General features: G+C 39.7%; 1 protein-coding gene and 1 long non-coding RNA gene across 3 annotated transcripts; one reads left to right on the top strand and one right to left on the bottom strand.

Moving 5' to 3' along the window:
• Positions 1 to 26: 26 nt before the first annotated feature.
• On the bottom strand, positions 27 to 21,472 carry RWDD1 (RWD domain containing 1). 2 transcript variants are annotated; one of them, XM_055311096.1, is made up of 9 exons: positions 21,176 to 21,468; positions 19,806 to 19,933; positions 14,393 to 14,492; positions 13,457 to 13,522; positions 8,657 to 8,787; positions 5,906 to 6,049; positions 5,401 to 5,533; positions 4,598 to 4,660; positions 27 to 1,838 (listed from the first exon to the last, which is right to left on the bottom strand). In XM_055311096.1, the coding sequence occupies exons 2-9, from the start codon at positions 19,839 to 19,841 to the stop codon at positions 1,717 to 1,719; spliced, it is 795 nt and encodes a 264-aa protein (XP_055167071.1). In that variant the 5' UTR covers positions 19,842 to 19,933; positions 21,176 to 21,468; the 3' UTR covers positions 27 to 1,716. The 2 variants fall into 2 exon arrangements, with proteins under 2 accessions (XP_055167071.1, XP_055167072.1); XM_055311097.1 differs by lacking the exons at positions 14,393 to 14,492; positions 19,806 to 19,933 and having other exon boundaries at positions 21,176 to 21,472.
• Positions 21,473 to 21,524: 52 nt separating this feature from the next.
• On the top strand, positions 21,525 to 23,041 carry LOC129500547 (uncharacterized). Its single transcript, XR_008662566.1, has 3 exons — positions 21,525 to 21,844; positions 22,326 to 22,382; positions 22,699 to 23,041. It is a non-coding gene; the product is annotated as an uncharacterized LOC129500547 (long non-coding RNA).
• The last annotated feature ends 3,734 nt before the right edge of the window (positions 23,042 to 26,775 follow it).

Genomic DNA, 26,775 nt, shown 5'->3' with positions numbered 1-26,775 from the left:
TATTGTCATAGGGATACAGCAGAGAATACACATATTTATATGTCTTTAATCTTAGAATATCTTATACAATTTAGCATAAGTAGAGAAACCAGAGCAAAAATTATCCCAAATCCAAGAGCAAAATTGGTAATCTGAGATGGCCAATTATTGCTTCACATACCACCAGTCATGCTTTTTGCACATCCTGGGATCATGTGTGCTCCAGTCTGAGAAGTAGAGTCTTTTATTAATTCCCAGAAAATAAAAGAAATATTAACATTAATATTTATTCCAGATGAAAATACTTGGGAGTACCATTAGAACTAACTCTTTGTCTTCATTTCCGTACATTAGGTTCTGCCTACATTCTGAAATGACAAAGATAGAATCCACTTCAATACCCACAGAAAATATATAAAGCTAATACTTTAAAAAAATCATGTGTGAGGAGAAGGTAGTCTCACTCTTGACACTTTAAGGTCAAATCTTCATTGACCTCGGTGCTACATTGTTCATGACTGCTTATCTTACCCTTAATTAAACTGCTCTTAAGTTCTTAATGCATCTACTGATCAGCTTCAGAAAGGATCTCTCCTTAGAAAAAGCTAATTTTCACACAAAAGAAACTTTTAGACTTGTCTCTGCAGAGAAATGCTGAACACTACTGCTGTTCCCTTTCACTGGTCAGAACCAAAGCTAGTGAGAAAGAATTATACTCTTCAGTGATAGTTTTGTCTTAAATAATCTGATTTTAGCAATAGGTCTAACTCCAAAAATAAACATGTGGTACTGCTTGTGCTTGTGGATATGTAGTATAGGCATTTTTGAAAGAAGGCAGTGATTTGCAATAGCACAGTAATTTCCTGTTAGGATTAAGATTCAATTCTCCAAAACTACAGTGACTGGATAACTTGCATGAAGCCTGGCTTTCCTACCTGAAATCCTCATGTCAACCATTCCAAATTATTACAAAGAAGGTCTCATATGTGTATTAATGTAGATGTGTGTTCTCTTGCAAACATTGTATAACCTCAAGAATTCAGATCTTTTCAGACTGTTTAAACTAGAAAAGTACTGGAACAACACAATATATATTTCACAACTATAGAACAGGGATTCTTACTAAGGAGTAAGTAACGGAATAATCTGTGTCACTGGCATGAGATCTCACTGCTTTAAAATTCAGATTAAGGTCAGTGTTTAATAACCTAAATTGAGGAGGGCCTAGGAATGCATACCTTTTAATAACTCCATAAAGGATGCTGATTCAAATACTAACATAAGACTAAAGTCCACTTTAATCCTGAATATAATTTAGCTTTCTGGTTTTGTAAAGGTTTAAATTTAACATGCCCAAAGGCTAGAATTCCACAGATTTAACGTTCTCTTCACTTCTGTCTTCTAATATTTTATATTAATGATGGTACTCAGAAGCATAAACCACCACTGTCCTCAGCACAGAAATCCCAAGTTATTACAATTCCTTATATATGAATCCACACCTGCGCACAGCTGCATCCTATCCTCAAATAGACCTTATTCCTACCAATAAGAGGAACTGAACATTTTTATATTTGAAACTTTAAGGTCAGTTTATTAAGTTCAATGATGAAAGCTATCAGAAGAATATTCTCCTGAAAATTATTTTTTCTTAGAAAAAAAGAAAGGAAAATCAACACCTCCACACAGCCACAGATGCTGTGGCAGTCACACCTCTCTGTAGATGGGGATAGTCCATTAGTCAGTCAGATCACTCTCTGGGTCAGCAGGATTATAGTCTGGATCATCCTCATCATCCTCTAGCTCCAAGTCATCCATTTCCTGGAACAGGGATTCATCTACCTCCACATTGTTTCCAGCTGTAAAAGACAAAAGATTTTGCCTTCAGTCTAATATTTAGGAATAAAAGAACTCACTGGCAACACCAAATACAAACTTCTAAATGTACAAGTGAGGTGCCAGTGAGGAAATCCTAAACTACTACCACAAATCATAATAACAATGATCTGTATTAGTCAGCAAAGACATACATTTTAAGAGACACTTCAGGCTTCCAGTTTAAAAAAAAAAATCCAGTTATAAAAAAAGCTTTCCTAGAATGCATTATTTATTATGTGGCATGTTATAAGTTGAAGACAATGGTATGCCCTGGTTACGCAAAGTTGATTATCACTGACCATGGGGCCTGAGCCAGGAGTTTTATCACTTCTAGTAGTGGTAGATATGTACGTCACTAGAACTCAACCACACTTGTTATTTAATTCATAGATATAACTTGATCTTTACTCTCAGATAGTTCCCCTTATAACCAATGGTATGCCCTTCTCAAATTCTAAATATCTGAGCCCTTTAGGAAGCAACACCTCAGCCTTGCATTAAACATCTTTACTCTTCAGTGCATCTAAAATACATAAAGGCAGGATATTATAGTACTCTTAAATCACCAGAAATTGTTCATCTTCCTTTCCTGTCAGACGTTAGCCTACTGATATTCAATTCAATGAGAATGAGTCTTGCTTTATCCCTAAAAGCAGTTAAGTAATAAAATTAAACTTTCCTAAGTCCAGGCTAAAGAATAACTCACTGATTCTGGAAGAGCCAGGAAAGACTTCCCAAAACAGATGACATCTAAAATACCTTTATGATAAATTTTAATCCACCAAGAAGAAAAGGTGTCAGGATTAAGCAATCATAGCAAAAGTCAGAAAGAAAAAATAAGGGCAGCCCGCGTGGCTCAGCGGTTTAGCGCCACCTTCAGCCCAGGGCGTGATCCTGGAGACCCGGGATCGAGTCCCATGTCAGGTTCCCTGCATGGAGCCTGCTTCTCCCTCTGCCTATGTCTCTGCCTCTCTCTCTCTGTGTCTGTCATGAATAAATAAATAAATAAAATCTTAAAAAAAAAAAGAAAGAAAGAAAAAATAAGACTTTGGGTTTTGTTTTTTTTATTTTTATTTTTTTTATTTTTATCCATCTATGATAGTCACACACAGACAGAGAGAGAGAGAGAGAGAGGCAGAGACACAGGCAGAGGGAGAAGCAGGCTCCATGCACCAGGAGCCTGACGTGGGATTCGATCCGGGGTCTCCAGGATCACGCCCTGGGCCAAAGGCAGGCGCTAAACCGCTGCACCACCCAGGGATCCCATGTTTTTGTTTTTAAATAAGACTTTGAATATTTCTAATTGGAACACAAGATTCTTTAGGAAAACTATATGGATATATCATAGATGAAGGCGAAATTGAAGGACTGCATAGGTCAACTTTTTCCTCTAACCAGTAGAGAGCCATCAAAAGATTTTGAGAAATATCATGATTAAACATGAATTTTAGAAATGCCACCTCAGGGGCAGTGACTAAAGGCACTAGAAAGAGGAAGAGACTGAAGCAGGGAGACAATATAAGAAGCCACCACAAACAACCAGGGAAAATGTTAAAATCTTCCAGTTAGGAGGAAAGAGTTGAAAATGTCTGGAAAAGACACTTCTGAAGCAGAATCAATGGAGAATTTTTGGTGAGTTACTGGATATGAAGAGATATTTGATCCATTAGATAGGGTAAGGAGTCAAGGCTGAGTGAAGACAGGAAAACTTCTAAAGTGCAAGAGAGAATGAGATACAGCTTTCTGGTTGAGAATTTCTCAATAAAATAGGAGAAAAACAAGCTATAAGTGAGAGAAGGATACATGAGGACAGCCTTGCTGGGTTTGTTTGTTTGTGGTTGTTTGTTTGAGACTAATAAATATCTTGGAGCAAGAATGCGGTAAGAGATGTAAAACAAAATGCTGAGTGTCAATAAGGGTGCAGCTCAAGTTAAGGAGCAATTTAATTTAGCACTGAGGCCATAACAACACTGTTTTAACCTTTTCCAGGAGACAGTCCAGGAACAAGGCTGAAAGGCCAGATGCTTCAGGATCACCAACTGGCAAGATAAGCACGAAGAAAGCTAATGAAGTGCAGAACTCTAGGGTGCTATCAGAAGTGTGACTGAGTATGGAGCCCAGTTAAAGGAACACACATAGGCCATAAGCTCCATGAGGGCAGGGACTGTCTACACCATTCTCTGCTGCTGTATCAGCAGCAGCCAGTACAACGCTTGGCTTATACTGGGGTGCAATAAATATCTATGGATGGACGAATAATGGATGGACAGAAGATTTAAAGAGGATAAAGTTTAGGATAAAAAGGAAAAGGAAAGCATAAGGAACTAGATGCTTCAGATAGTAAGAAACATAGTATGTTTCTTAGTATGAAACATAGATTTCTGGGTAGAGGGCATGAAGAGTTCCAGATTTGAGGTCTCTATAAAGTTCCATGACTTCTGATACTAGAAATTTGAGTAAACTAGGTCACCTACATTACATTGGCCTGGTTTGCTAGTTCTAGAGAGTAATGTGACCATAACTGTTTACTGCCATCTTTAATGTGGCTTAAATTATCAGAAAATTTTAAAAAATACATTGCTATAGTTTAGTGTTTAAAATGATCAAACATTACAATTTATTCTTCAAAATGTATTTGTTTATAGCCTTGGAAGGAAAATTTTACATTACACTCTAATTTTCACAGTTTAATATTAAAAACAGTACATTATATACATGTGGAATCTTAGTATTATCTTACCATCTTCCAAAAACTGGATATCAGATGTGTCAAGATTATGATCTGTTTCAAATAGCTGTTTCCCTAAAAGAAATAAATATGTTTAATTCAAACATATTTTTTCTATATGTTCCAGTTTCCCGCCTTTCCAGTTTTCCTCCATTGTCCCTACAATCCTTTAAAAAGTATAATTCAAGAAAAGAAGTCTGAAAACCTATTTTTCTGTGAATTTCAATAAATTTATCAATTCAGTAAGTAGCTAAGAGGCACGAGATAGGTATCTGCATTGAAATGAAGAAGTGAAAACCCAGGCTGCCTTTAGAGTCCTAGAAAAACAAATGCATTTGACTCTACCACTTCCTACACTTGTGATTCTGAATGCCATGGCAGCTATATCTCAAGATTTTTCCACTGCAATATTTAGATCAGAGATAAGCCATAAAAATTAATTATAATTATGAATGAAGGGCAGCCCCGGTGGCCCAGTGGTTTAGTGCCGCCTTTAGCCTGGGGTGTGATCCTGGAGACCTGAGATCGAGTCCCACGTTGGGCTCCCTGCATGGAGCCTGCTTCTCCCTCTGCCTGTGTCTCTGCCTCTCTCTCGCTCTCTCTCATGAATAAACAAATAAATAAAATCTTAAAAAAAAATTATGTATGAAGTAATATCATCATGTAGACAGAATGCTCTTTTTGTCCTAGATACCGAAGTACATTGTTTTTCTATAGAAATCTGTCCAAATGAGATCCTCTTGCAATGTAACAATATAGAACAGCCTGGCTTGGGGGGGGGGGGGGAACGGGGGCGGGGGGGAGATGAGTCATACCACTTAATTTATTTTTTCCTGCTTGTTCTTCTTCTTTCATTCGTTTCTTTTTAATTTCCAAGAGTTCTGCATCAAACTTGGCCTTCCAACTTAAGAAATTCTCAATTGTGACAGGAGTGCCATGAAATAATTGCTTAGAAAATAAAAATGACATGTGATCACATAAATGAGACACTTATAATTTATAATAAAATTATCATTTATAAAGAAATAATGCATATTTCTTGATCTTACCTGCATGAGCTCTATTAACCTTTACTAGTCTTTATTGATAATTATCCATGCTATGTGACCAATGCAGTAAGGGACTTCTCACATTTTATTTAACAAATCTTAAATAAAATTTACTTTTATTTTGCGATTGCCAAAAAATTACCAAAACCAAAAAAACCCACCAAAAAACTGAAAACAACAACAACAACAACAACAACAACAAAAAAACCCCAAAACAAAAACCACAAAGCAGATATAAAGAATAAGGAAAAAACTTAACTTTATAATATACCTTTTCAGCTTCTTCTGCCTCTTTCTCTTTTTGTTTCTTTTCTTCTTCTCTTCTAGTTTTTATTTGATCTACTATTTCATTTAATTTTTCTTGCACAGCTGTCACTAAAGTAAAGATCATTACCATACCAAGGTTTTCTTCTGCCTATGTAACCAAAAGAAAGGTTGTAGTGAGAAACCTACTCCTGAGGAAAACTAAAAAAAAAAACAATGAAACTGTTTCATCATAATTGCTAAATTCCATACATTTATAATATGATTACTAATTACTAATTCAGTTACACCATAAATTTAGACATCTAGATAAATGATCATTTAAGAATTGAGCACATACGGGCATATGGGTGATTCAGACCATTAAGTGCCTCGGGCTTAGGTCATGATCCCAGGGTCTTGGGACTGAGCCCTATGTCAGGCTCCTTGCTCAGTCACGAGTCTGATTCTCCCTCTCCCTCTCCCCCTCCCCCCTGCTTGTGCTCGCTCACTCACTCTATCCCTCAAATAAATAAAATCTTTTAAAAAGTGGGAAAAAAAGAATTAAGCACATATATATGAATAACTATATAATAAATTAAAAAAGACATGTGATTTGCTACATCCAACCTAAAACAGGTATCTGTCTTACTAAATTCTGTTTAATAATCAGAATTCAGAAAACCTTTTCCTACAGCAGCTAGTAACATAAGTTCTCCACCATATTTTCATGATTTAGATCTTTTGGGATATTTTAAGAGCTGAGACAATGAACTGAATCTTGAGGCCAAAGTGATTTCCTAATATAGAACAATAAAGAATGTAGGTATTTTTGTGATTTATCTTTACCTACCTTTTTTTCTTCAATTTGAAATGGCTTAAAATCAAATATAATAAAGCTCTCCAACTCATGAAAGAGATATATACAGTTGATCCTTGAACAATGTAGGTTGGCACTGCACAGGTCCACTTATATCTATTTTTTTCAATAAATACAGTATAGTACCGTAAATGTATCTTCTCTTCCTTATGACTTTTTAATAACATCTTCTCTAGCATACTTTAAGAATACAGTATATAGTACATATACCATATAAAACATGTGTTTATCAATGGTTTATGTTATGGGTAAAGCTTCCTGCCAGTTAGGAGTAGTTTTTGGGGAGTCAAAAGTTACACACAGATTTTCGACTATGTGGAAGGTCAGGTTCCCTCAACCTCTGTGTTGTTCAAGGGTCAACTGTAAGTCAGAAGCTATTTTGGAAGTTGGTTACTTGAAAGCAGAATAAAGTAAAACAAGATATCCTGCTTATCCATAGAAACAAAATACAGTTTGAAGAAAACAGACCAAAAAAAAAAAAAAAAAACAAAACAAACAAACAAAAAAAACAACAAAAAAATACCCAAATATATAAGCCAGAATCTTCACTCTAGAAAGAGAAGAGATTTCCAACCACTCCTTTGACAGAGCTGGCCTCAGGGGAAGTTGAGCAGGTATTTCAGCTCCTAGGCCCTCTCCGAATACAAGATTTCCAGCTGGCTCCTGTGATTCTCTTCTTGGGGCTTCTCTGTGGTGTCTCCATCCTAACCATCCTAAATCTGACTACACAAACTTCTCTCCTGAGTGCCGAACCCATAATAAAACTGCCCAGTGGACAGCAATACAGTGTCTCACAGGCATGTCAACACTGAAACCATCATTTTCTCTACAAAACCTATTTCTATGTTCCCCAACTCAGAGATCCAAACCACTAACCACCCAGCATGATCACTCACATCCCATCATAAGCTCTATCACTGCCTCTAATCTATTCTTAAATGTCATTTCAATCTGCCTACTGTTCTGTCAACATTGTTATTATCCTAACCTAGGACTCAATAATCTTCAACTTCAAATATTAAAAGAAATCCCTAACTGGCTTTCTTAAAATCTGTGGTCTTGTCACCCCCAAAATCAACTTCTCTGGCCACTTAGCACACAAACATAACTAATCCAGTCAGTATCTTGCTTAAAACTCCTCAACAGCTTCCCAAACCAGGAACAAGAGCATATTTTCAAAATAGTTCAGAAGATCCTTTAGGTATTAATTTGTTTAGTTCCATCACATAATATCACTAACTTCAAATTCTAAGCTCAAGAAATTTAGTATGACTAGAAGTTCTGGAAGGAAATATTGCCCTCTTCTCTCCCTCTCACTTCCATGACCCTTAGCTTGCTCTTCTACTAGCCAAGAACTTTCCAATACCTATTTTTTTCTTCCATTCAACCCCTGCTCTCAGAGGGATCGTAAATCCTGGTTGCTGCTTGTAAGCTTGAGGAGAAGGAAAAATAATAAGAAACAAAACAAGTAGCAGTCCTCTCCCCAGATTGCAGGCAATCTAGACTACAACAGGTCAGAGGGGTTGGAAGTTTTAATTTTTTTAAAAGTCAGAATTTTTAACTGCATACGGGGCTGGACGTTCTGAGAAGCAGATAAAAACTGTATTTAAAGTACCTATCAGACATTTTATTGACTAAAAAGTCATGAGGCTGACTGAGTTTCAAACAGGGATATACGGACAACTTCTCTTACTCAAATTTTAAATGTACAGTGGGAAACAAAAATAAAGATGCTTTGTGAATATCTATATCTGTATGTATATGTTTAAAGAGAGAGATAACATTAATTCTCCCTGTCCAATGTACTGGTTATACATATTTACTAGCATTTTCTGACTCTTGAAATTAATGTATACTTAAGGCCAATAAAAAATGCCATTAAAAGACTTATTTCCTTACCTGTAATGCTAATAGTTTTAAAATATCTGAGACATCATTATCTTCTAGATTTTCCTGGGAGAATATTTCATAAAGAGGGGCTTCATCTGGGTATTTTTCACTGTATGTGAACTTGAGGGTAGTCTGGACAGCTAAAGACAGAAGATACAAATTTGATATAAATTATCTTTAAATGTAAAGTATCAAGAGGTCGACATCTTTGTTGGATCAGTGATTAATTTACAATGTGTCAATGAAAAGTAACACAACAGATATTCCTGCAAAGAAAAACAAGGTTACTATGAGATAACCACTTAGACAACCACTAAAGATAAATAACTACCTACCACAAAGATGAAGTGAAAACAAATCATGGGAATACCAAAAATCACCTTGAACGCATGAAATACATGTCTTACTTATCAGTAATTTACCATATCATATCGCATGTCTGAGAAAGAGCATGGATAAAAGCCACTCTTTTTAAAAACCTCCTTAAGATGAACAAAAGGCACTGAATATAATACGCAGAAAAATACTACCTTGGGCTTATTTTCAGGTCTCTACCAGACCCAGTTCCCAGTGAGGAAGATCTGGCATTAGCCCTGGAATCTACATTTCTATCTGAACAATTCCAATAGGGTACTGCTAAAGGATTGCTAGATGACACAGTTTTGAAATAGGGTTTCAGAGGTTGTCAGAGAAACTTAAAACCTGATTCATTTTATGATAATTTTTGTCCCAATGTCAACTTTTTTCACTGAATAAAAATTTAACTGGGTCAAGGAAACACCTCTACGAAAATCTAAAAAAAAAAAACAAAAAAAAAAACAAACAAAACACCTGATTCATCAATACATTCTCACTCACTCTTTTGGCCTGTATCAATGCATACATCTGACACTTGTACAGAAGTGAGATTCTGGGCAGCCCCGGTGGCACAGCGGTTTAGCGCCACCTGCAGCCCAGGGCGTGATCCTGGAGACCCGGGATCGAGTCCCACATCAGGCTCTCTGTATGATGCCTGCTTCTCCCTCTGCCTGTGTCTCTGCCTCTCTCTGTCTCTATGAATAAATAAATAAAATCTTAAAAAAAAAAAAAAAAGAAGTGAGATTCTTACAGGCAGATCAGTGCAAGGTATCTCTCTACAGACCAGCCTGGTGAATTCTCAATGCCACCAGGCAATTTGTAATTAAGCAGCAGTGCCAAACATTTTCTGTTAAAACTTATTATTTACACACACAAAAATAAAAATAAAAAAAATAAAACTTACTAATCATAATGATCCTTTGTCTAGACTTCGACTTTCTTGTAACTCACATTTTAATTATTAAGAACAATCCTAAATTTTGTATGGAACCACAAAAGAACTCAAATAGCCAAAGGAATGTTGAAAAAAGAAAACCAAAGCAGGAAGTATCATGAATCCAGACTTCAAGCTATATTACAAAGATGCAGTCATCAAGACAGTATGGTACTGGCACAAAAACAAACATATATATCAATGGAACAGAATAGAAAACCGAGAAATGGACTCACAACTATATAGTCAACTAATCTTTGACAGAGTAGGAAAGAATATCCAATGGAAGAAAAAAGATAAAATATAGTCTCTTCAACAAACAGTGCTGGGAAAACTGAATAGCCACATGCAGAAGAATGAAACTGGACCACTTTCTTGTACCATACACAAAAATAAATTCAAAATAGATGAAAGATCTAAATATGAGACAGGAAACCATCAAAATCTTAGAGAACACAGGCAGCAAACTCTGACCTTGGCTATAGCAACTTATTTGATATGTTGTTGGAGGCAAGGGAAACAAAACCAAAAATGAACTACTGGGACTTCATCAATATAAAAAGCTCTGCCCAGTGAAGGAAACAATCAACAAAACTAAAAGGCAGCAGGGATCCCTGGGTGGCTCAGCGGTTTAGCGCCTGCCTTTGGCCCAGGGCACGATCCTGGAGACCCGGGATCGAATCCCATGTCGGGCTCCCGGTGCATGGAGCCTGCCCCACGTCGGGCTCCCAGTGCATGGAGCCTGCTTCTCCCTCTGCCTATGTCTCGGCCTCTCTCTCTCTCTCTCTGTGTGGTTATCATAAATAAATAAAAAATTTAAAGAAGAAAAAAAAAACTAAAAGGCAGCCTATGGAATGGGAGAAGATATTTGCAAATGCCTTATCAGATAAAGTGCCAATATCCAAAATCTATAAAAAACTTACCAAACTCAACACTCAAAGAACAAGTACTCTAGTCAAGAAATGGGCAGAACATATGAACAGCCATTTCTCCAAAGATGATATCCAGATGGCTAACAGACACATGAAAAGGCACTCAAAACATCACTCATCATCAGGGAAATTCACATCAAAACCACAATGAGATACCACCTCACACCTGTCAGAATGGCTAAAATTAACAACATGAGAAACAACAGATGTTGGTGAGGATGCAGAGAAAGGAGACACTCTTGCACTGCTGGTGGGAATGCAAATTGGTGCTGTCATTCTGGAGAACAGTTTAGAGGTTTCTCAAAAACAAAAATAGGGGTGCCTAGGTGGCTCAGATAGATAAGCATTCGACTCTTGGTTTGGGCTCAGGTCAAGATCTCATGAATCATGGGATAGAGTCTCAAGTTGGGCTCTGCACTCAGCTCAGAGTCTGCTTGGAATTCTCTCTCTCTTCTCCCTTTGCCCCCACCCCCCATTCACACAGGCACCTGTTCTTGCTCTAAAATAAATTAATAAATCTTAAAAAAAAAAAAGAAAAAATAGAACTACTCTATGATCCAGCAATTTCACTGTTTACCCAAAAGATAAAAAATACAGATTCGAAGGGGTACATGAACCCCGATGTTAATAGCAGCATTATCAACAATAGCCACACCATGGGGAGAGCCAAAATATCCACTGACTGATGAATGGATAAAGATGTGGTATATATACAACAATGGAATATTACTCAGCCATCAGAAAAAAAAAATGGAATCTTGCCATTCACAATGATGTGGACAGAGCTAGATAGGGTATATTATGCTAAGTGAAATAAATCAGAGAAAAGACAAATACCATTATGATCTCACATGTGGAATTTAAGAAAGAAAAGAGATCAACATATGGGAAGGGGGGGAGGAGAAGAAAATAAGGCATAAGAAATTCTTAACTATAAAGAACTGAGGGTTAATGGAGGAAGGTGGATGGGGAGGTGGGCTAGGTGAGTAATGGGTATTAAAGAAGGCACTTGTTATGATGAGCACTGGGTGTTGTATATAAGTGATGAATCACTGAACTCTACTCCTAAAACCAATACTGCACTGTATGTTAACTAAGTAAAATTTTAAATAAATAATAAAAAATAATTTAAAAAAAAGACTGTTAGGCCAGTAAGGATACATAGTATCTTATGGCATTTTCTTTCTTTTTTTACTGCTAGAATAAGATTTTTTTTATATGTTTACTGATTTTACTATTTGATGTAATAGATATTCATTATAGAAAATTTAGAAATACATTAAGGGGAAAATAAAATCAACAATAATCCCACAATCATGAAGAGATCACTGTTGCCATTTTGGGATATTTAAAGTATCATAAAAGTATTTTTTAAAGGATATTTTAAAGTATCTTTCATATATTTATTTACATTTCAAAGTATAAAAGGATACTCATGTTGTATTTGAGATTCTGTGTATAAAACCTATATATATACATACATACATATAAGCATATGACTGTGTCCAACATCTTTTTAATTCAGATTTTAGTAATATCTCTGTGCTAATCTCATTTTGAATTGTATAAAACAGATTTGGTTATCAAGAGATGCCACTAAAATTGCTATTACTGATTGCTCATGGCAGAATTTTAACTGACTAGCTTAACATTAAAAAAAAAAATCCTTGGGGTTAACACCACCTTAAGTAACGTTTTTATCAAATTCCAAAATTAACTGAACTAGACTAATAGTGGAAATGAACTTCAGATCCTCTCCCATCTGCCACATTTAAATTAATCTATTTAATTTTAAATTATTGGTTTTATAACTGCTTTATTTATGTCAGTATATTTGTCTTACTTCTATAGTTGTATAATAGTGGGTTTTATCTGGTTTTGTGTGTGTGTGTGTGTGTATTTAAACAACAGTATAATATCCATCCTAAAGAAAAAGAGAAGAGAGATATTTATCCGGCTTATTTTGTTTTTTTCTTTTTTCTTTTCTTTTTTTTTTTTTTTTTAAAGATTTTATTTATTCATGAGAGACACAGAGAGAGAGGCAGAGACATAGGCAGAGGGAGAAGCAGGCTCCCTGCAGGGAGCCTGATGTAGGACTTGATCCCCAGATTCTGGGATCATGCCCTGAGCTGAAGGCAGACACTCAACTGCTGAGCTACCCAGGCGACCCTATCTAACTTAACTTGTAACAGCAAATGTCCAATAAGCAATCTAAATGCCCAGAGAGGAAAAACAATCATGGAGAAGTGGAATAAAACATAGTCACTGAAATATGCATACATTCACAGTCTGGTTCTAGACAATAATCTTCTACCTTTTCTCCATCTGTTATATTGTTAATGTTTCTTTTTCACTTTTTAAAATTAAGTCATTATGTCAGAATATATCGCATTGACCTTCTCTCTGTTTCTAAGTCATGTTTACATAGTAAATGCTAATTAGAGGATTGCAACATTCATACTAGGTTCCTGACAGCACCTAATTTAGCACCTCCACATCTTCACTCCCCAGCATAATGGCTGCAGAATGAGTATCATTGCTGAGAGCAACTTAGGAGAACCACAAGTATTTTTTTACTGGACTTACTTTCATCATTTTCTCCAGCCTCAGAGGTCACAGTAATGGTGAAACTGGGTGGATTTTCTGATAATACTGCAAGAAAATATACACAGAGATTAAGTTATTAAGATGCTTCCTAAGGCAAATGCTTTTCTTATTAGCAAAATATCACTACCCAGTCCTGGAAACTGATCCCTAGTCTGTATTTTCACTTCCAAAAATACAGACTGAACAGAACATTCAAGTGATAAAACACTCACCAATTTTCTTTTTAAATCTAGGATTATCTTTAATTTGGAAAAAATACCTATAGCAGATACATTTTTGAAAGTTTTATAAAATCAATTCAAAATTTCCATCTATATGTGGAAAACTACATTCTAAAAAGTAATGGCAGAATGGCAAAAAAAGTTTGATGTTTTATCAGAAACTATCTGTTGATATTCAGTATTATCACTAATTTTTAAACATATATTTCCTAAGGTATAATTCAGAACCTCTATGACAAACAGTAAATATTAATTTGTTAGAGTTTGTGTCTTCTAACTATTTCTTTCTCCCACATCATCCCTAGAACCAAACTTTATTCTTTCACCAATTACTGAGTCTCTACCATCTTTCACGGAATTACAAAAACAGCCATGAATCCAAATACCAAATTGCTTACAATTTGTTAAGCAAGTCAGGATATGCAAATCAACATTTACATAAATAAGAAAGCTTTATATATCATTTTACAGCCTAATGCCTATCTGATAGCATATATGTTTATATTTCTTTCCCCACAAGAATACTATAAAAACTATGAGAACTTCTGAATCAGTGCCTGGCTGTATCTAGAAATTCAATAATTTCTGGAAAAATGACAAGAGTTAAAACAATAGAATGGAAGTAGAAAAACAAAAACAAATTAATCTTAAATCCAGAACCATTAGAAGAGTAAACAAAAAAAATTCAGGCCACCTGTGATTGCTGCTGAGCCCCTGAGAAAAGCCTGTGCCTCACTCCAGCCCTGGGAAGCACTGGCCCCTGACAAGGTTGGCAGCAGCTCAGCAACCTCTTTCTGAAATGAAAGGGCAAGGACATCTCTGAAGAAGTCACCAAGGAAACTACTCAAAAACTTCTTAAGCCTTCATAAATATTCATTATCAATAAGATTTTCAAGACATATGACTTCATTTTAATTGAAGTTTGAAAGTACTCAAAGCATGATGAACATTTATGATTACTGTCAAAGTATTTGTCAAGAAGATAAAACTCACTAGACTCATATTTTAATAGGCCTCAGATAGTCCAGCCGACGCTAAAAAAAGTCCCTGAAAGATAATTCTCATAAAGCTTTTATAATATGACTCTACCTTTTTTTTGACAAATGTGTATAAAATATATTTGAGGCATTTTATTTCTATTTCTTTCCATGACCAACTTTAGCATTTATGTGTCATAAGATGTAAACACAGCGACTATAAAAATAAGGGTTCAACCCATCTTATTACCACTTTTAGGATTCCATGAGGCTGTACTTTAAGGGTTGCTATACCTAATAACAACAGCTAACGTCTACTGAACACTACTTTGTGCCAATGTTGTACTATGCATTTACACAAAGATCCTTTATTCTTACACCAGGACCACAATTTTATACTGTTACCATATTTCACCAAATTTAAAAGACTGTCAAGTATATGAGATACACCCTACTTTATAAACTAAAAACAAAGAATCTGCCAGTTAAACTGTAATACATAATCGATTATAAGACAAATTCATATTTCAGAGATGTTAAAACACAGAAATGTCTTAGAACCAATTAAATATACTATTATCCCAATTTCATAGCGTGGAAACTGAGATAAAAAAAAGCTTTTAAATAATCTGCCCAAGGTTATTCAGCTAGTAACTAGAAGAACTGAATAGACTATATTGAGTTTCATGTGAAAAGAAAATGTTTTTTCCACCTGGAGAAGTCATTTGAGCTAGGCTATGAATTAAGGCATATTGAAAAATAAAGATGGAGAAAAGAAATGTAGGGAACAGAAACACGGTAGCAAGGGCATAATGGTGGGAATGTTTAAGGAATATATAGGAAAGAAGAAATTATTCCATTTTGTGGATGTATATGTGAGTGAAGACAAATAGTTGAAAAAAGTTTAGTTGTGGACAATGATAGTTTTTTTAGCCACAGCAGTATGGGCAGAATTGTATTTCTAAACATAGGAAGATAAGGCTAGCAACAGAGCAGAAGTTGGAAGAGGGGAAACAAGACTAGAGGTACAATGATCGTAGATAGCTATTAAAATCATCCCAGCAAGGTTAATGAGGTTCTGAACTAGGTTAGGAGCCATGGGGATAGCAGGGAACAGGGAGGATTCTACATTCCAAATGTGCAGGCAGAGGATGGTTAATGCCACTAATAAAAACAAAAAAATACAAAAGAAAAATCAGAGATGATACATTTAAATGACACAAGGAACTTTCTGTTGGAGACACTGAGTATGCAATATGCAATCAGAAACCGGCAAATGGAGTTAGAGAGTTGGGCTTGAATTTAATTTGGAGTCACACACACAGAAGTGATAGCTAAAGCTATCAGACTAAATGAGATCACGAGAGAGAAAACAGAGAAATAGGACCAACACTGGCTTGGCTTTGTAAGGAATCCTAAATTTGGAAATCAAAAGAGGAAAAAGGGCCAGAGAGAAAAAGAAAAGCAGTAGCCATGAAGTCAAGACATACTCAAAAGCAGCCTATTTTATTTGTGAAGGCACCCCAACTATTGAGATCCAGGTCTGGTAGGGCAGCGCTGTCTACAATGTGTACTATATGGGTCTGTGGAGCTCTATCAGGGGAAAATGAGCAATGAACCACTGGCCTGCAAGATCAGATCTAAATCCCTAACAAGGCCTTCTGTAATCCTGCCCCTGTTCATTTGTCGTGCCTCATTTTTCATGACCCCAGTACACACTTTATGTATTAGGAATACCAAGCCACTTTCCTTTTAAATATATTTTGCTATTGCAGAGTCCTGCTTCTGCACATGCTGTGTCCCTTCCCCCATCACCCCTTAGAGTTCTCCAAAACAATCAAGACTCTCCCCTTTTCCTGTGCTCCTATATGTTCTTCTATGAAAGAATCGTCACACTATATTGTAAATTACTTATCTGACGTCTTTTCCCAACAGACTGAGATTCTAACAACGCATTTAATAAATATTTGGTAAATGAGGACTTGGGATGCTAGCATGCACGTCATGGAATTGCCTGACCTCGGGAGACATACAGAATAGGGAGGCAAGATAGACGAGAAAGAAGTCGATAAACTCTTAATCCATGAGAAATCATGAGGAGAGGCGTGTTCAGTAAAAAAACTGGAATGAAGAACTGTGGGGCTACAAAGTTTATGGACAGAAAGAGGACTTTCAGAGGCCAAAATTCTAAAGATGGCATTTACAAGGTATGGTCATGCCCCCACACAGTTGAAGGAAATGGAAATAAAAACTGTTCATTGATGAAGACAAGGGATTGTGAAGCCATATTGGAAGAATCAGCAACTAAGATGGTAAATTTCCAGTAGAGAGTATCTTATACTTAACAGTTACAAAGTATTTGCACTTACATTATTTCCCATTAAACACATATGGAAACTGAAGCCTGGAGAGGTTATGACTTGTCCAAAGACATAGGGCTCATATCCACTATACCAAGCTGCCATTACAGAGAAAAAAATGTGAGCCAGGAACAACAATAACAAAAAAGGACACTGGAGAACACTGCTAGTATCCCCTACTATCTACTCCCCCTCTCTTCTAGTTACTATACCACTTCTAACTGAGCATATTAACCACCCAGAATGAAGACTGCATTTCCCAGCCTCCTTTCCAGTTAGGTCTCACCTAAGTTCCAGCTAATGAGATGGAAACAAGGAAGTCCTTTGACAGTTTCCAGGAAATTTACTTAAGAAACTGCTGTCTTTGGATTTTTCTCTGTCCCCCTCACTCCCCCATTCCTTTATCTACTCTAAAGCCTGTAAAGGAATGTTACCATCTTCACCATGAGGTAGACACTACATCTAAGGAATAACAAGGAACTAAGCAGCAGCCTGGGTACCTGAGGAATTCTTGGACTAAAGCTACACAACTATCTTTTATGTGCAAAAGCAATAAACTTTTACCTTTTTAAATTTATTCAGAGAGAGAGTGTGAGGGGTGGGGGTGGGGGCAGAGGGAGAGGGAGAAAGAATTTTAAGCAGACACTGCGTTAAGTGCGGAGCCCAACTCAGGGCTGGATCCCATGATCCTGAGACCATGACCTGAGCCAAAATCAAGAGTCAGACACCTAACCAACTGAGCCACTCATTTCCCCTAAACTTTTACCTTTTTGAAACCACTGCTTTTTGGGGTTTTCTGTCACAGCTGGACCTAATCCAAAGAAAGAAAAGAGAAGAAAAGGAAGGAAAAGAAAGAAAAAGAAAAGAAAAAAGAAAGAATATTCCAAAGCTTGGAGTAAACTAACACAAAGATGAGAAAGTTACTTAATTGGACTTGAAACGATGAATGATTCATCAGCACTGACGAAGGAATAATCCCATTCCAATGCATTACTGAGTTAGAATAAAATTAGCCTTCACTAAAGATACCAGATTTCCGCCGCTGTAAGTGGATCAAAATATTTTTGAGAAAAAGAATAAGGTTATTGGGCGTAGTGGAAGGAACCAGTGGAGGAGCAGGAGAAGTGTTGAGGGATATGGGCGCAGACGATGGTAAACTGGACAGAATTAAGGACAGACATAATGGAGGTAATAGCTGAAAGGTACACTAAAGGGACACACGAATGACATCAGGGTTTTCACAAAGAACCAGATAGCCCATATTAAAATAAGTCCCTGTAGTTCTCAGGGACTCTCTTAGAAAAACTGCTTTTGAAAGATGACCTGTGCCCCATCTCTAAGATGCAGTTATAACTATTACATGCTCATAGATACTACTTAGAGGTACTGACACAAGCAAATACCGAATCACGTACCTCTCTTTGTAAGACCAAACAGAATTAAGGGAACTTGACTTTTGGTTAGCCTGAAGCTAACCAATTTGTTTCAACAAAATTCCCCATAGCCAGAGATTTTGATACAGAAATGGAAATAACCAAATTCTACTACCTTAGCAGGGCCTTGTCAAGTGAAGCACTACTGAAGGAGAATGTGGTATCAGGAGAGTCCATTTATATTTTGGAAGACTAGTTGTTAGGAGGATTGGATCAATGTGCAATCAAGCTACAGAACAGGCAAAAAGAAGAAACTGTATTATGATTTGTCAAAATTCACAACAAATTCAACACTGGACCAAAAGTTCTTTGCAAATAGTCAAGCAATCAACTTTGAGGTTAGGCTAGGTCTATGTGGCTAGAACTATGGGCTAGCTAGATGCTGCCTCTTAAGCATCCACAAGGGGGGCCATGATGTGCTTAACAAAGAAGGCTTCTCTGGCAAGCACCACGCTTTTATTTAAAAAAAAAAAAAAAAAAGTATATCTACTTCCTTCATCAACGGCATTGAGCATTTACCAAATCTAATATTAAATGGGATTCAAAATGAAATTAGAAAACTGCGAATTAGTGTTCCTTGGCAAACTGACACAAGCAAGCTCTCTCCTTTAACCGGGTATGAAAACAGGAAGGTAAGAAATCATCAACAGAAAAGAAGGCTATAAAACAGTAAACCTTGCAAATCCTCATGATTTCAAAAGATCAAACATGGAAGGGTCTTATCCCAAACTCCTCTGCCTTTTCCCTGAGAGGTTTCATAAACAACACGATCATGAGTAAGGCAAAGTTCCTTAAATAAATAAATAAATAAATAAATAAACACACGCAAAAACACTATAAATTGAGACATCTTATTTTACTTTATTTATTGCAAAGTTTATAGGAATGGTGTCAGGAATTAGAGACGGATGGACTCAGCTGATACTGCAGAACACTTGAATGCATCCAAGATTCATAAATTGTTTTTTTTTTTTTTATTACCCTGGCTCAGAATCCTCAAGCACTTTTGCGCCTGACAAGAATTTCACATACTGAACTGTATCAGAGCTTAGTACAATTTGAAAGAATCCTGGTTTAGGATTAAAAATGTATCACTTTTTAAAATGCTTCTATGCACAGTATTTAATGAGGGATACTTTATGTCCATAGAAAAGAACAGTATACCTTATGCTTTCTTAACTCTACCTACACGGTGCCAATTACATTTCCAATGTACCAGAAATGACCAAACGTCAGGATTAAGAACATACCCAACAACGGACCCTATGTTCCATTTTATTTAGACATTGACATATAAGCAAGGAGAGAGAAGGGAGCCAGACTCCATACACACTCACCCAGTTAATGACACTCTCAAACCCCTCTTCACTCATCCCCTTAACATCCTCACAGCACAGCTGTACTGCTGGTGAGAGAGAACATGAACAGGACTGGAGCTATACAGGGGTAGCTGAGAGACATCTGCCTGTTGGCAAAGCAGAACAAAATTTGCTACCATTGCAAGCAGTGGTCAAAAAGTGGAGCTAAGAAAACTAAAGCTGAACAAGGAAAAAGGGAGAGGGATGGGAGTGGAACATACCTTACATTCTGAATTCTGACCGTCAGGGACGGACGACAGTCAAAGGAAGGGATGGGGGCTGTCAATCCCACAAACCTATAGGTTCTACTCCCTCATCTTGGCTTTAATTCGATCACTTCGCAGGCACGGAGGAGGGCTACGGTGGTTATCAGGCGGCACTTTCAAAACCCATCTGAAGCGCGGCTTAATACAGAAAAATCCTCTGCCTTTAACACCCGTCTAATGAGCTTCTCAACGATTTTTTTTTTTTTTTTTACATTGGCCCAACCTACCAAGTAATCGTCTGCTCCCCCTCATCCCGGCTGGAGCTAGATCCCACGTTCCACGTGTCCGCAAAGTGAAGGAACAGGAAAGGGGGCCCAAGCCCCAAGCGGTTCCGCCGGTTCCGCCGCTAACGTGCTGGCTGGCCGGACCCCAAGCGAGCCACTCACCTTCCCTGCGCCTCCATCACCCTGCTGGAAGCCAGACGCGTCCAGGCCAGACGACGTCTACTCTACTACCCCTCCCTAACAACCTGTGAATCTGCAGTGGGACTGAGATGTGTGCCGCATCATTCACTGGGCATTCGCAGGGAATATAAAGACAAAGAAAAGCGACAGATCTCAGGGACACCCCCCCAAAAAAAAATAAAAATAAAAACCCCCAAAAAAAACTGATTCTGGGCGACTTCGACAACAGCACTCTGAATCCCATCAACTCTGAAACACCAGCATATGAAAAACAGCTTCTACCCCCGACGAAAGGGGGAAAACCGACGCCTCTTGCAGCTCTGGAAAAGCTGCTCCCACTTAAGAGCATCTGTTTTCGTGTGTTTCCCCTAAAGCTCGGGTTCGCTGTAAGTTACCCAGAGACCAACGTGCACCCAACTCCGATTCCAGGCCTGACGCTCCCCAAGGGGCCTCGCCGGCCCGGCCCGGGCTCTCCAGGGTTCGGGCACTAAGCGCTGGAGTTACTCCTAAGGGTCTGAACACGTCGGGAGAAGAAGGTGAAGAGAGAGCGGCGGGCGAGGTGGCCACGCGGCCTCGCCGTCGCCGTCCTCCATCCTCCATCCTCGCCCGGGAGGCCGAGGGCTCCGGCCCGTCCCACGCCGCCCCCGGGCCGCTCGGGGCCCGCAGCTGCGCAAGTCACCTGTGAAGGAGTCGGGGTAGATGGACTCCAGAGCCTCCAGCTCGTTGCGCTGCTCCTCGCCGTAATCTGTCATCGTGGCCCTCGCCGCTGCCCATGGGCCGCCCGGCCACCCCGGCGGCGCGCTGCAGCTGGGACCGCCGCCGCGCCGGGAGAGCGGGCAGCGGCCGGACCCGCGCAGGCGCAGACTCCCCGGCTGCGAGGCCCGGGGCCCAAGGCCAGGCCGGGCCTGCCGAGCAGCAGCCCCGCGCGGGCCTACGCCTGCTCGCTAGTTCCGCGTTCGACTCGTGAGGCCTGGCCAGCCGAGCGCGGAGCAGCTGCTCCGTTCCCCGCCCCCACCCCCGCCCCCGCCCCCGCCCCCCGCCGCGCCACCGCCGCTAGGGATTCGCTGAGGCGCGGCGGCCCCCGGCGCGGCGTCCGCTCCGGACAACGGGGCCCGGGTCCCGGGCTTCTCGGGGCCTGAGCCTGGCAGGCCGCTCAGCGCCACATCCCCCGCTCGATGGGTCTAGCCTGAGAGCCGGCCGCGCGTACCGAGGCGGGACGGGGCGGCTGCTGGCGGGACGCGGGGCGCTTCCGCGAACCTCGTCGCTTCCGGCTTCCGGGTCGCGGCCCTGCGGCCCCCGCGGGAAGGAGCGACGCGGCGCTGAGGCCGGTTCTCGCTGCGGTCGTGTGGTTCGTACGCGTGCGGAGCCTCCCGGTGTCCCGGCGGCCCGGGGGGCGGGGGTGGGGGTGGAGTGGGGAGGGCGAGAGGCCGAGCAGGGGAGGCTGCGGGCGGCGGAGGAGCGGAAGCTCTGCTGGGGCGGCGGGCCCGGAACGGTCGGGGGCCCGGAACGGTCGGCCTGCAGCGGCCGTGAGCCGGGGGGGTGGGTGGGGGGGTGGGTAGGAGTCGCCTGAAGGCGGGAAGTCGCGGTTCCGGATCCCCGCGCTTCCCTGCTGCGTTCGGCAGGTGAGCGCGGCCGGACGTGGATCTAAATGCGGTTTATTTCCGTGGAATGATGAAAGGGATGTAGGTTTCAGGAACGGTTTTAATAAGCAATGTTCAGTACTCTGGGAAACGTTCCGAATTGTTACCTGGGAGGATAAAATCGAGGAGGTGATCCTGAAAAAAACAACAACAACAAAAAAACATCCAGATGCGTCTGTCGTCTCCCAGGGTCATCGCGGCCGTCGAGATGTTCAGAGAACAGAAGGGCAGGGCTGAGTGAACAAGGTACTTTTTTAGGGGGAAGGATGTTAACAGACTGTTTATGTTCGTGATAAAGGGACGTGCGGAGTTGTAGGGAGACGCTCGCAGCAGATTACAAGATTTGTCACGCTGTTTTTTCTTTCTTTCTTTCTTTCTTTCTTTCTTTCTTTCTTTCTTTTTCTTTTCTTTTTTCTTTCTTTCTTTTTCTTTTCTTTCTTTTCTTCTTTCTTTCTTTCTTTCTTTCTTTCTTTCTTTCTTTCTTTTCTTTCTCTCTTTTTCTTTCTTTTCTTTCTTTTTCTTTCTTTTCTTTCCACCCTGTGTTTTTCATTTTCTGATACAGAAGCGGATTTCACTTGTGCAGTGGGGGTAACGCTTCACGAAGAAGTTCCCCGACGGATAAAAGCTCTGAAGTTCTCTCTGTCTTGTTACGATGATGATGTACTACGGAAGGAGCAGCAGCAGCAGCAGCAACAGGCGTTTTGATCTTCTCCTGGGAAGTATGAGCTTGCAGCTGGGGAATGTGTGAGAGCGAAGGTATTGGGGGGGGGGGGAGACACCCCCTGGTCCTGATTCTGCGCCTTGAGGATTGCTTTGGGGCATTCTTTGAGACTTTGGGGAAAAAAATCGGGAACTCTACTGAGGATGGCGAGAATCAAATAAAGCCCTTGAAGTAACTTTGCAAATGTAAGGTGCTTATTTTTCTGGATACCCTGAGTTTACAGAAAGTAACCGTTTGTTTGTTGGGGGGGGGGGCGCAGGGGGGAAGGGGGAAGAGCTGGACAGAAGAACAGTCAGTGCAAAGGCGAGAGCCCACGTGGTATTTTGGAAGCCAGTGCGGCTGATTCCCCGTGGACTGGGCGGGATTTGCAGATCCCGCAGGGTCACGATTTGATGTGGGTGGTAAGAGAGGTCAGAAGGGGTTTCTGGCTAGAATAAGGGGAAAGATGAAATTCTAGTGACCTAAATGACAGGCAATGAAGACAAGGAGTTTGGCACAGACGTGGATAGCACCTTTAAATAATGGGCCAAAGAAAAAGGTCAGGTGAAATGTTAAGACTTCTCCTGATAGTCAAAACAACCTATCAAGATGGATACAATGTAGCGAAACAACCAATTTAAAGTTTACATTAGAAAAAAGATCTGTGTTGGTTACAAGTTTTAATTCAGCAAATGAAGTGCTCCTTTATTTGCTCTGCTATTAACAGAAGTTTTGGTAAGAATACCCCTTTTAAGCCTGTTACATATATATCCACTATAAAGCCTTCATATTTTAGAACGCTGTTGTGATGGCTTTGTTTGTTTCTGTTTTTTTTTTTTTTTTAAGATTTTATTTTTATTTATTCGTGACAGACACAGAGACAGAGAGACAGAGACACAGGCCGAGGGAGAAACAGGCTCCATGCAGGGAGCCGGACGTGGTACTGGATCCTGGGTCTCCAGGATCAGGCCCTGGGCTGAAGATGGCGCTAAACCGCTGCGCCACCAGGGCTGCCCCTGTTTGTTTCTTAATCCTGCGGATAGCTCCCTGAGGGAGTCCAGTGCTAACGTAATCAAGAGAACACCCTCAAATCTTTACCACACTTAATTTTTTGGTTGATCTCTAATTTCATTTTGACGATGACAGAGACACTTCACAGATACATGAAGACCCGTAACTCCCTGCAAGGTGGGGCGGGGGGAGTTGTTAGGAGGCAAATTGGCTTTCTTTTAGTGTTTTGTTTTTAATCTTTAAAGATGTTGGAGAACAGGAGTGTTTGAAGCTCTGCAGATAGGCAGATTGTGTAGGGAAACCGTCACAGGGTTTGAAAACAAGTGAGAAGCCCAGCTTTAGCTATTTATAAGCGTATAAGATCATTCAGAGAACATGGAATCATGTATATAATAGCACATTGAGATTCAAAAGTAGGATATTAGTGTTATTCGTAATCTTGAATGTATATAGTATCTTCTGAAGCACTTTTCTCTTACTGTTCTCCATCTTCATTACTAAAGAAAAGTGTCTCTAAGATACTTGTCTTATTTGCATTCATCTAAGTTTCTTTGCAAGTAACACAAACTCCCAGTTGCTATTTCCTAGTATTATCAGTCTTCAAAAATTGTTTTGGTGTTTATTTTTACTTGTCTGTGCCTATGAGTTTTCGAGGCATTCTACTCTCAGATGCGCAGAATATCAAATACCCTATTTAATGATTAATCTTAATTATCTTCATGTGGCTAATGTTTTCATTTAGTCAGGGGTCTCATCACCAGTCACAAATACAAATAGCCACATGAAATTCTAATTTTGTGTCCCCTTGAAAGGTAGTGAATCTCTGTTTCACTTCCAGCCTAACTGACCCCCCTGTTTCCACCCTCATTTTACAATCTGCTCTGACCCAACACAGGAGTCAGAGTGATCCTGTTACAGTATAAATCTGATAATGTCACTCTACTCATAACTGACACTCTCCCCAGATAAAGGCCCATCTGGCCCCCCAACCCTCACCTGCACATTTTGTTACCTCTCTAACCTTGTCTCCTACTGTCCTGCTACCTATTCTCTGCTCCTGCCGCACTAGCCTCCTCAGAGTTCCTCAGACATGCAATGTAAGTTCTCTTCCTGAAGTCTTTGCGCTTGCTTTCCCTCTGCTTGGCATGCTCTTCCTCCCACACCTACATGGCTCACTCCTTCATGTCCTTCAAGTCTCTCCTCAAATGTCACTTTCTCAATGAGGCTACCCTGATTACCCTACTTAAAATTACAACTACTCTTCTCAGTACATGCTACTCTTTACCTAATTTTATTTTTCTCATGGCGTGCTAAAATTGTACTAGAATTATTTATTAATATTATTCTCCCGCGCTCCCCATACACACCCCTTTGCTTTGGATTTGAAAGGGACTGGGTAGAGAAGGAGGAGAGAAAACAAAGGAGTAGAAATACAGAATAAGATAGGCCTAGTGAAATAGGATATAGGGGCAGCCCGGGTGGCTCAGCGGTTTAGCGCCGCCTCAGCCCAGGGCCTGATCCTGGAGTCCCGGAATCAAGTCCCACATCGGGCTCCCTGCGTGGAGCCCGCTTCTCCCTCTGCCTGTGTCTCTGCCTCTCTTTCTGTGTGTCTCTCATGAATAAATAAACAAAATCTTAAAAAAAAAAAAGATTTAGAATAAGACACTTAACGCATTTGTTTATTGTTTAATCAGTGAGCATGAAGAGCATGCACCATCTCATTATGCTCTTTATCATCAAATATGTTCCTGTCTAACTTCCTATCTCCCATCATGAAAAAAAATGTAGCAGTGCTATTACTACTCACAATGCCATGGTTCTTTGTAACTTCTATTGAAACAATATAGTTCTTGCTTCTGCAGTATCCTAATGCTGTTAAAGTAATGTTAGTCATAACATTGCTCATTAAGTTCCACCTATCATGTTGCTCCAGAATACTGGCTTCCAGTGATTTTCTCAAAGAATGTGTTCTCTTGAGGATGTCCGCAAATGCAAATCTTACCCAAAGTATGCAGGAAAATAAGTGATCATTTGTTTTCTAGTCACACTAAACTTACTACATATCTTCCAACCATGTCTTTTCTTGATTTCTTTGAATCACAATCACTGCATTCCTAGAATGGGATCTCTTTCAGTGTCAGCAGCACCTTACCTTCCAGGTGGGTGGATCCAGTCCAGCAGTTGCATTTGCCTGTGAGGAATACTCTTGACTAGCCCGGGAGAGCACAAAGTCACCACGTGATCAGGGACCAGGGAAGGTAGCAATCTGAAGGGCCAGTTATAAACCTCAGAGGATGAGATGCACCACCCCCAGTGGGCTACCTAAATCAGAGGCTGGATTTTGGCTCAGTCATTACAAGTCTGTGTCCTTTGGCAGATTGTTTGACTTCTCTGTATCTCAATTGCTTCATCAGTAAAATGGGGGAACCTATTTTAGTGGGGCAAAATAGGCCTGGATTCCAGTTATGACCCATGGTTCACCAGTTACAATGTCAGTGAGAAAACATGTTGTCTGTTTAGAACTGTACACAAAATTGTTTCAACTTCTCTGTGTTATTTCATGCCATTTCAGCAAGTCATGTCCCAATATATGCTTCTGTTTAGCAATCTGTTGTAAAGTAAATGGGATACATTTTAAAGTATTTTAAAGTTTAAAGTAGCTGGCATATAGTAACACTACATACATATTGTTACTACCACTACTACGGCAGATGGGTGCAGATACAGGTCTAGGCCACTGGGAGGCAGCAGAGGAAGCAACACCTGAAATCCATTTCTGTCTAAGGTTCTGGTGTACCGAGATTAAAGAAGTTTAATTATACCTTGTGGTTAGTGCAGAAAAATAATTCATTTTAGGAATGATATAATTCACCTCTCTGGAAACACCATTCATTGCTCTTTGGTTCACTAGTCCCATTTATATACATG

Source organism: Nyctereutes procyonoides, unplaced genomic scaffold (assembly GCF_905146905.1).
Source record: "Nyctereutes procyonoides isolate TBG_1078 unplaced genomic scaffold, NYPRO_anot_genome, whole genome shotgun sequence".
Taxonomy (NCBI): Eukaryota; Metazoa; Chordata; class Mammalia; order Carnivora; family Canidae; genus Nyctereutes; species Nyctereutes procyonoides.
This window is presented reverse-complemented; position numbering and strand designations above follow the sequence as displayed.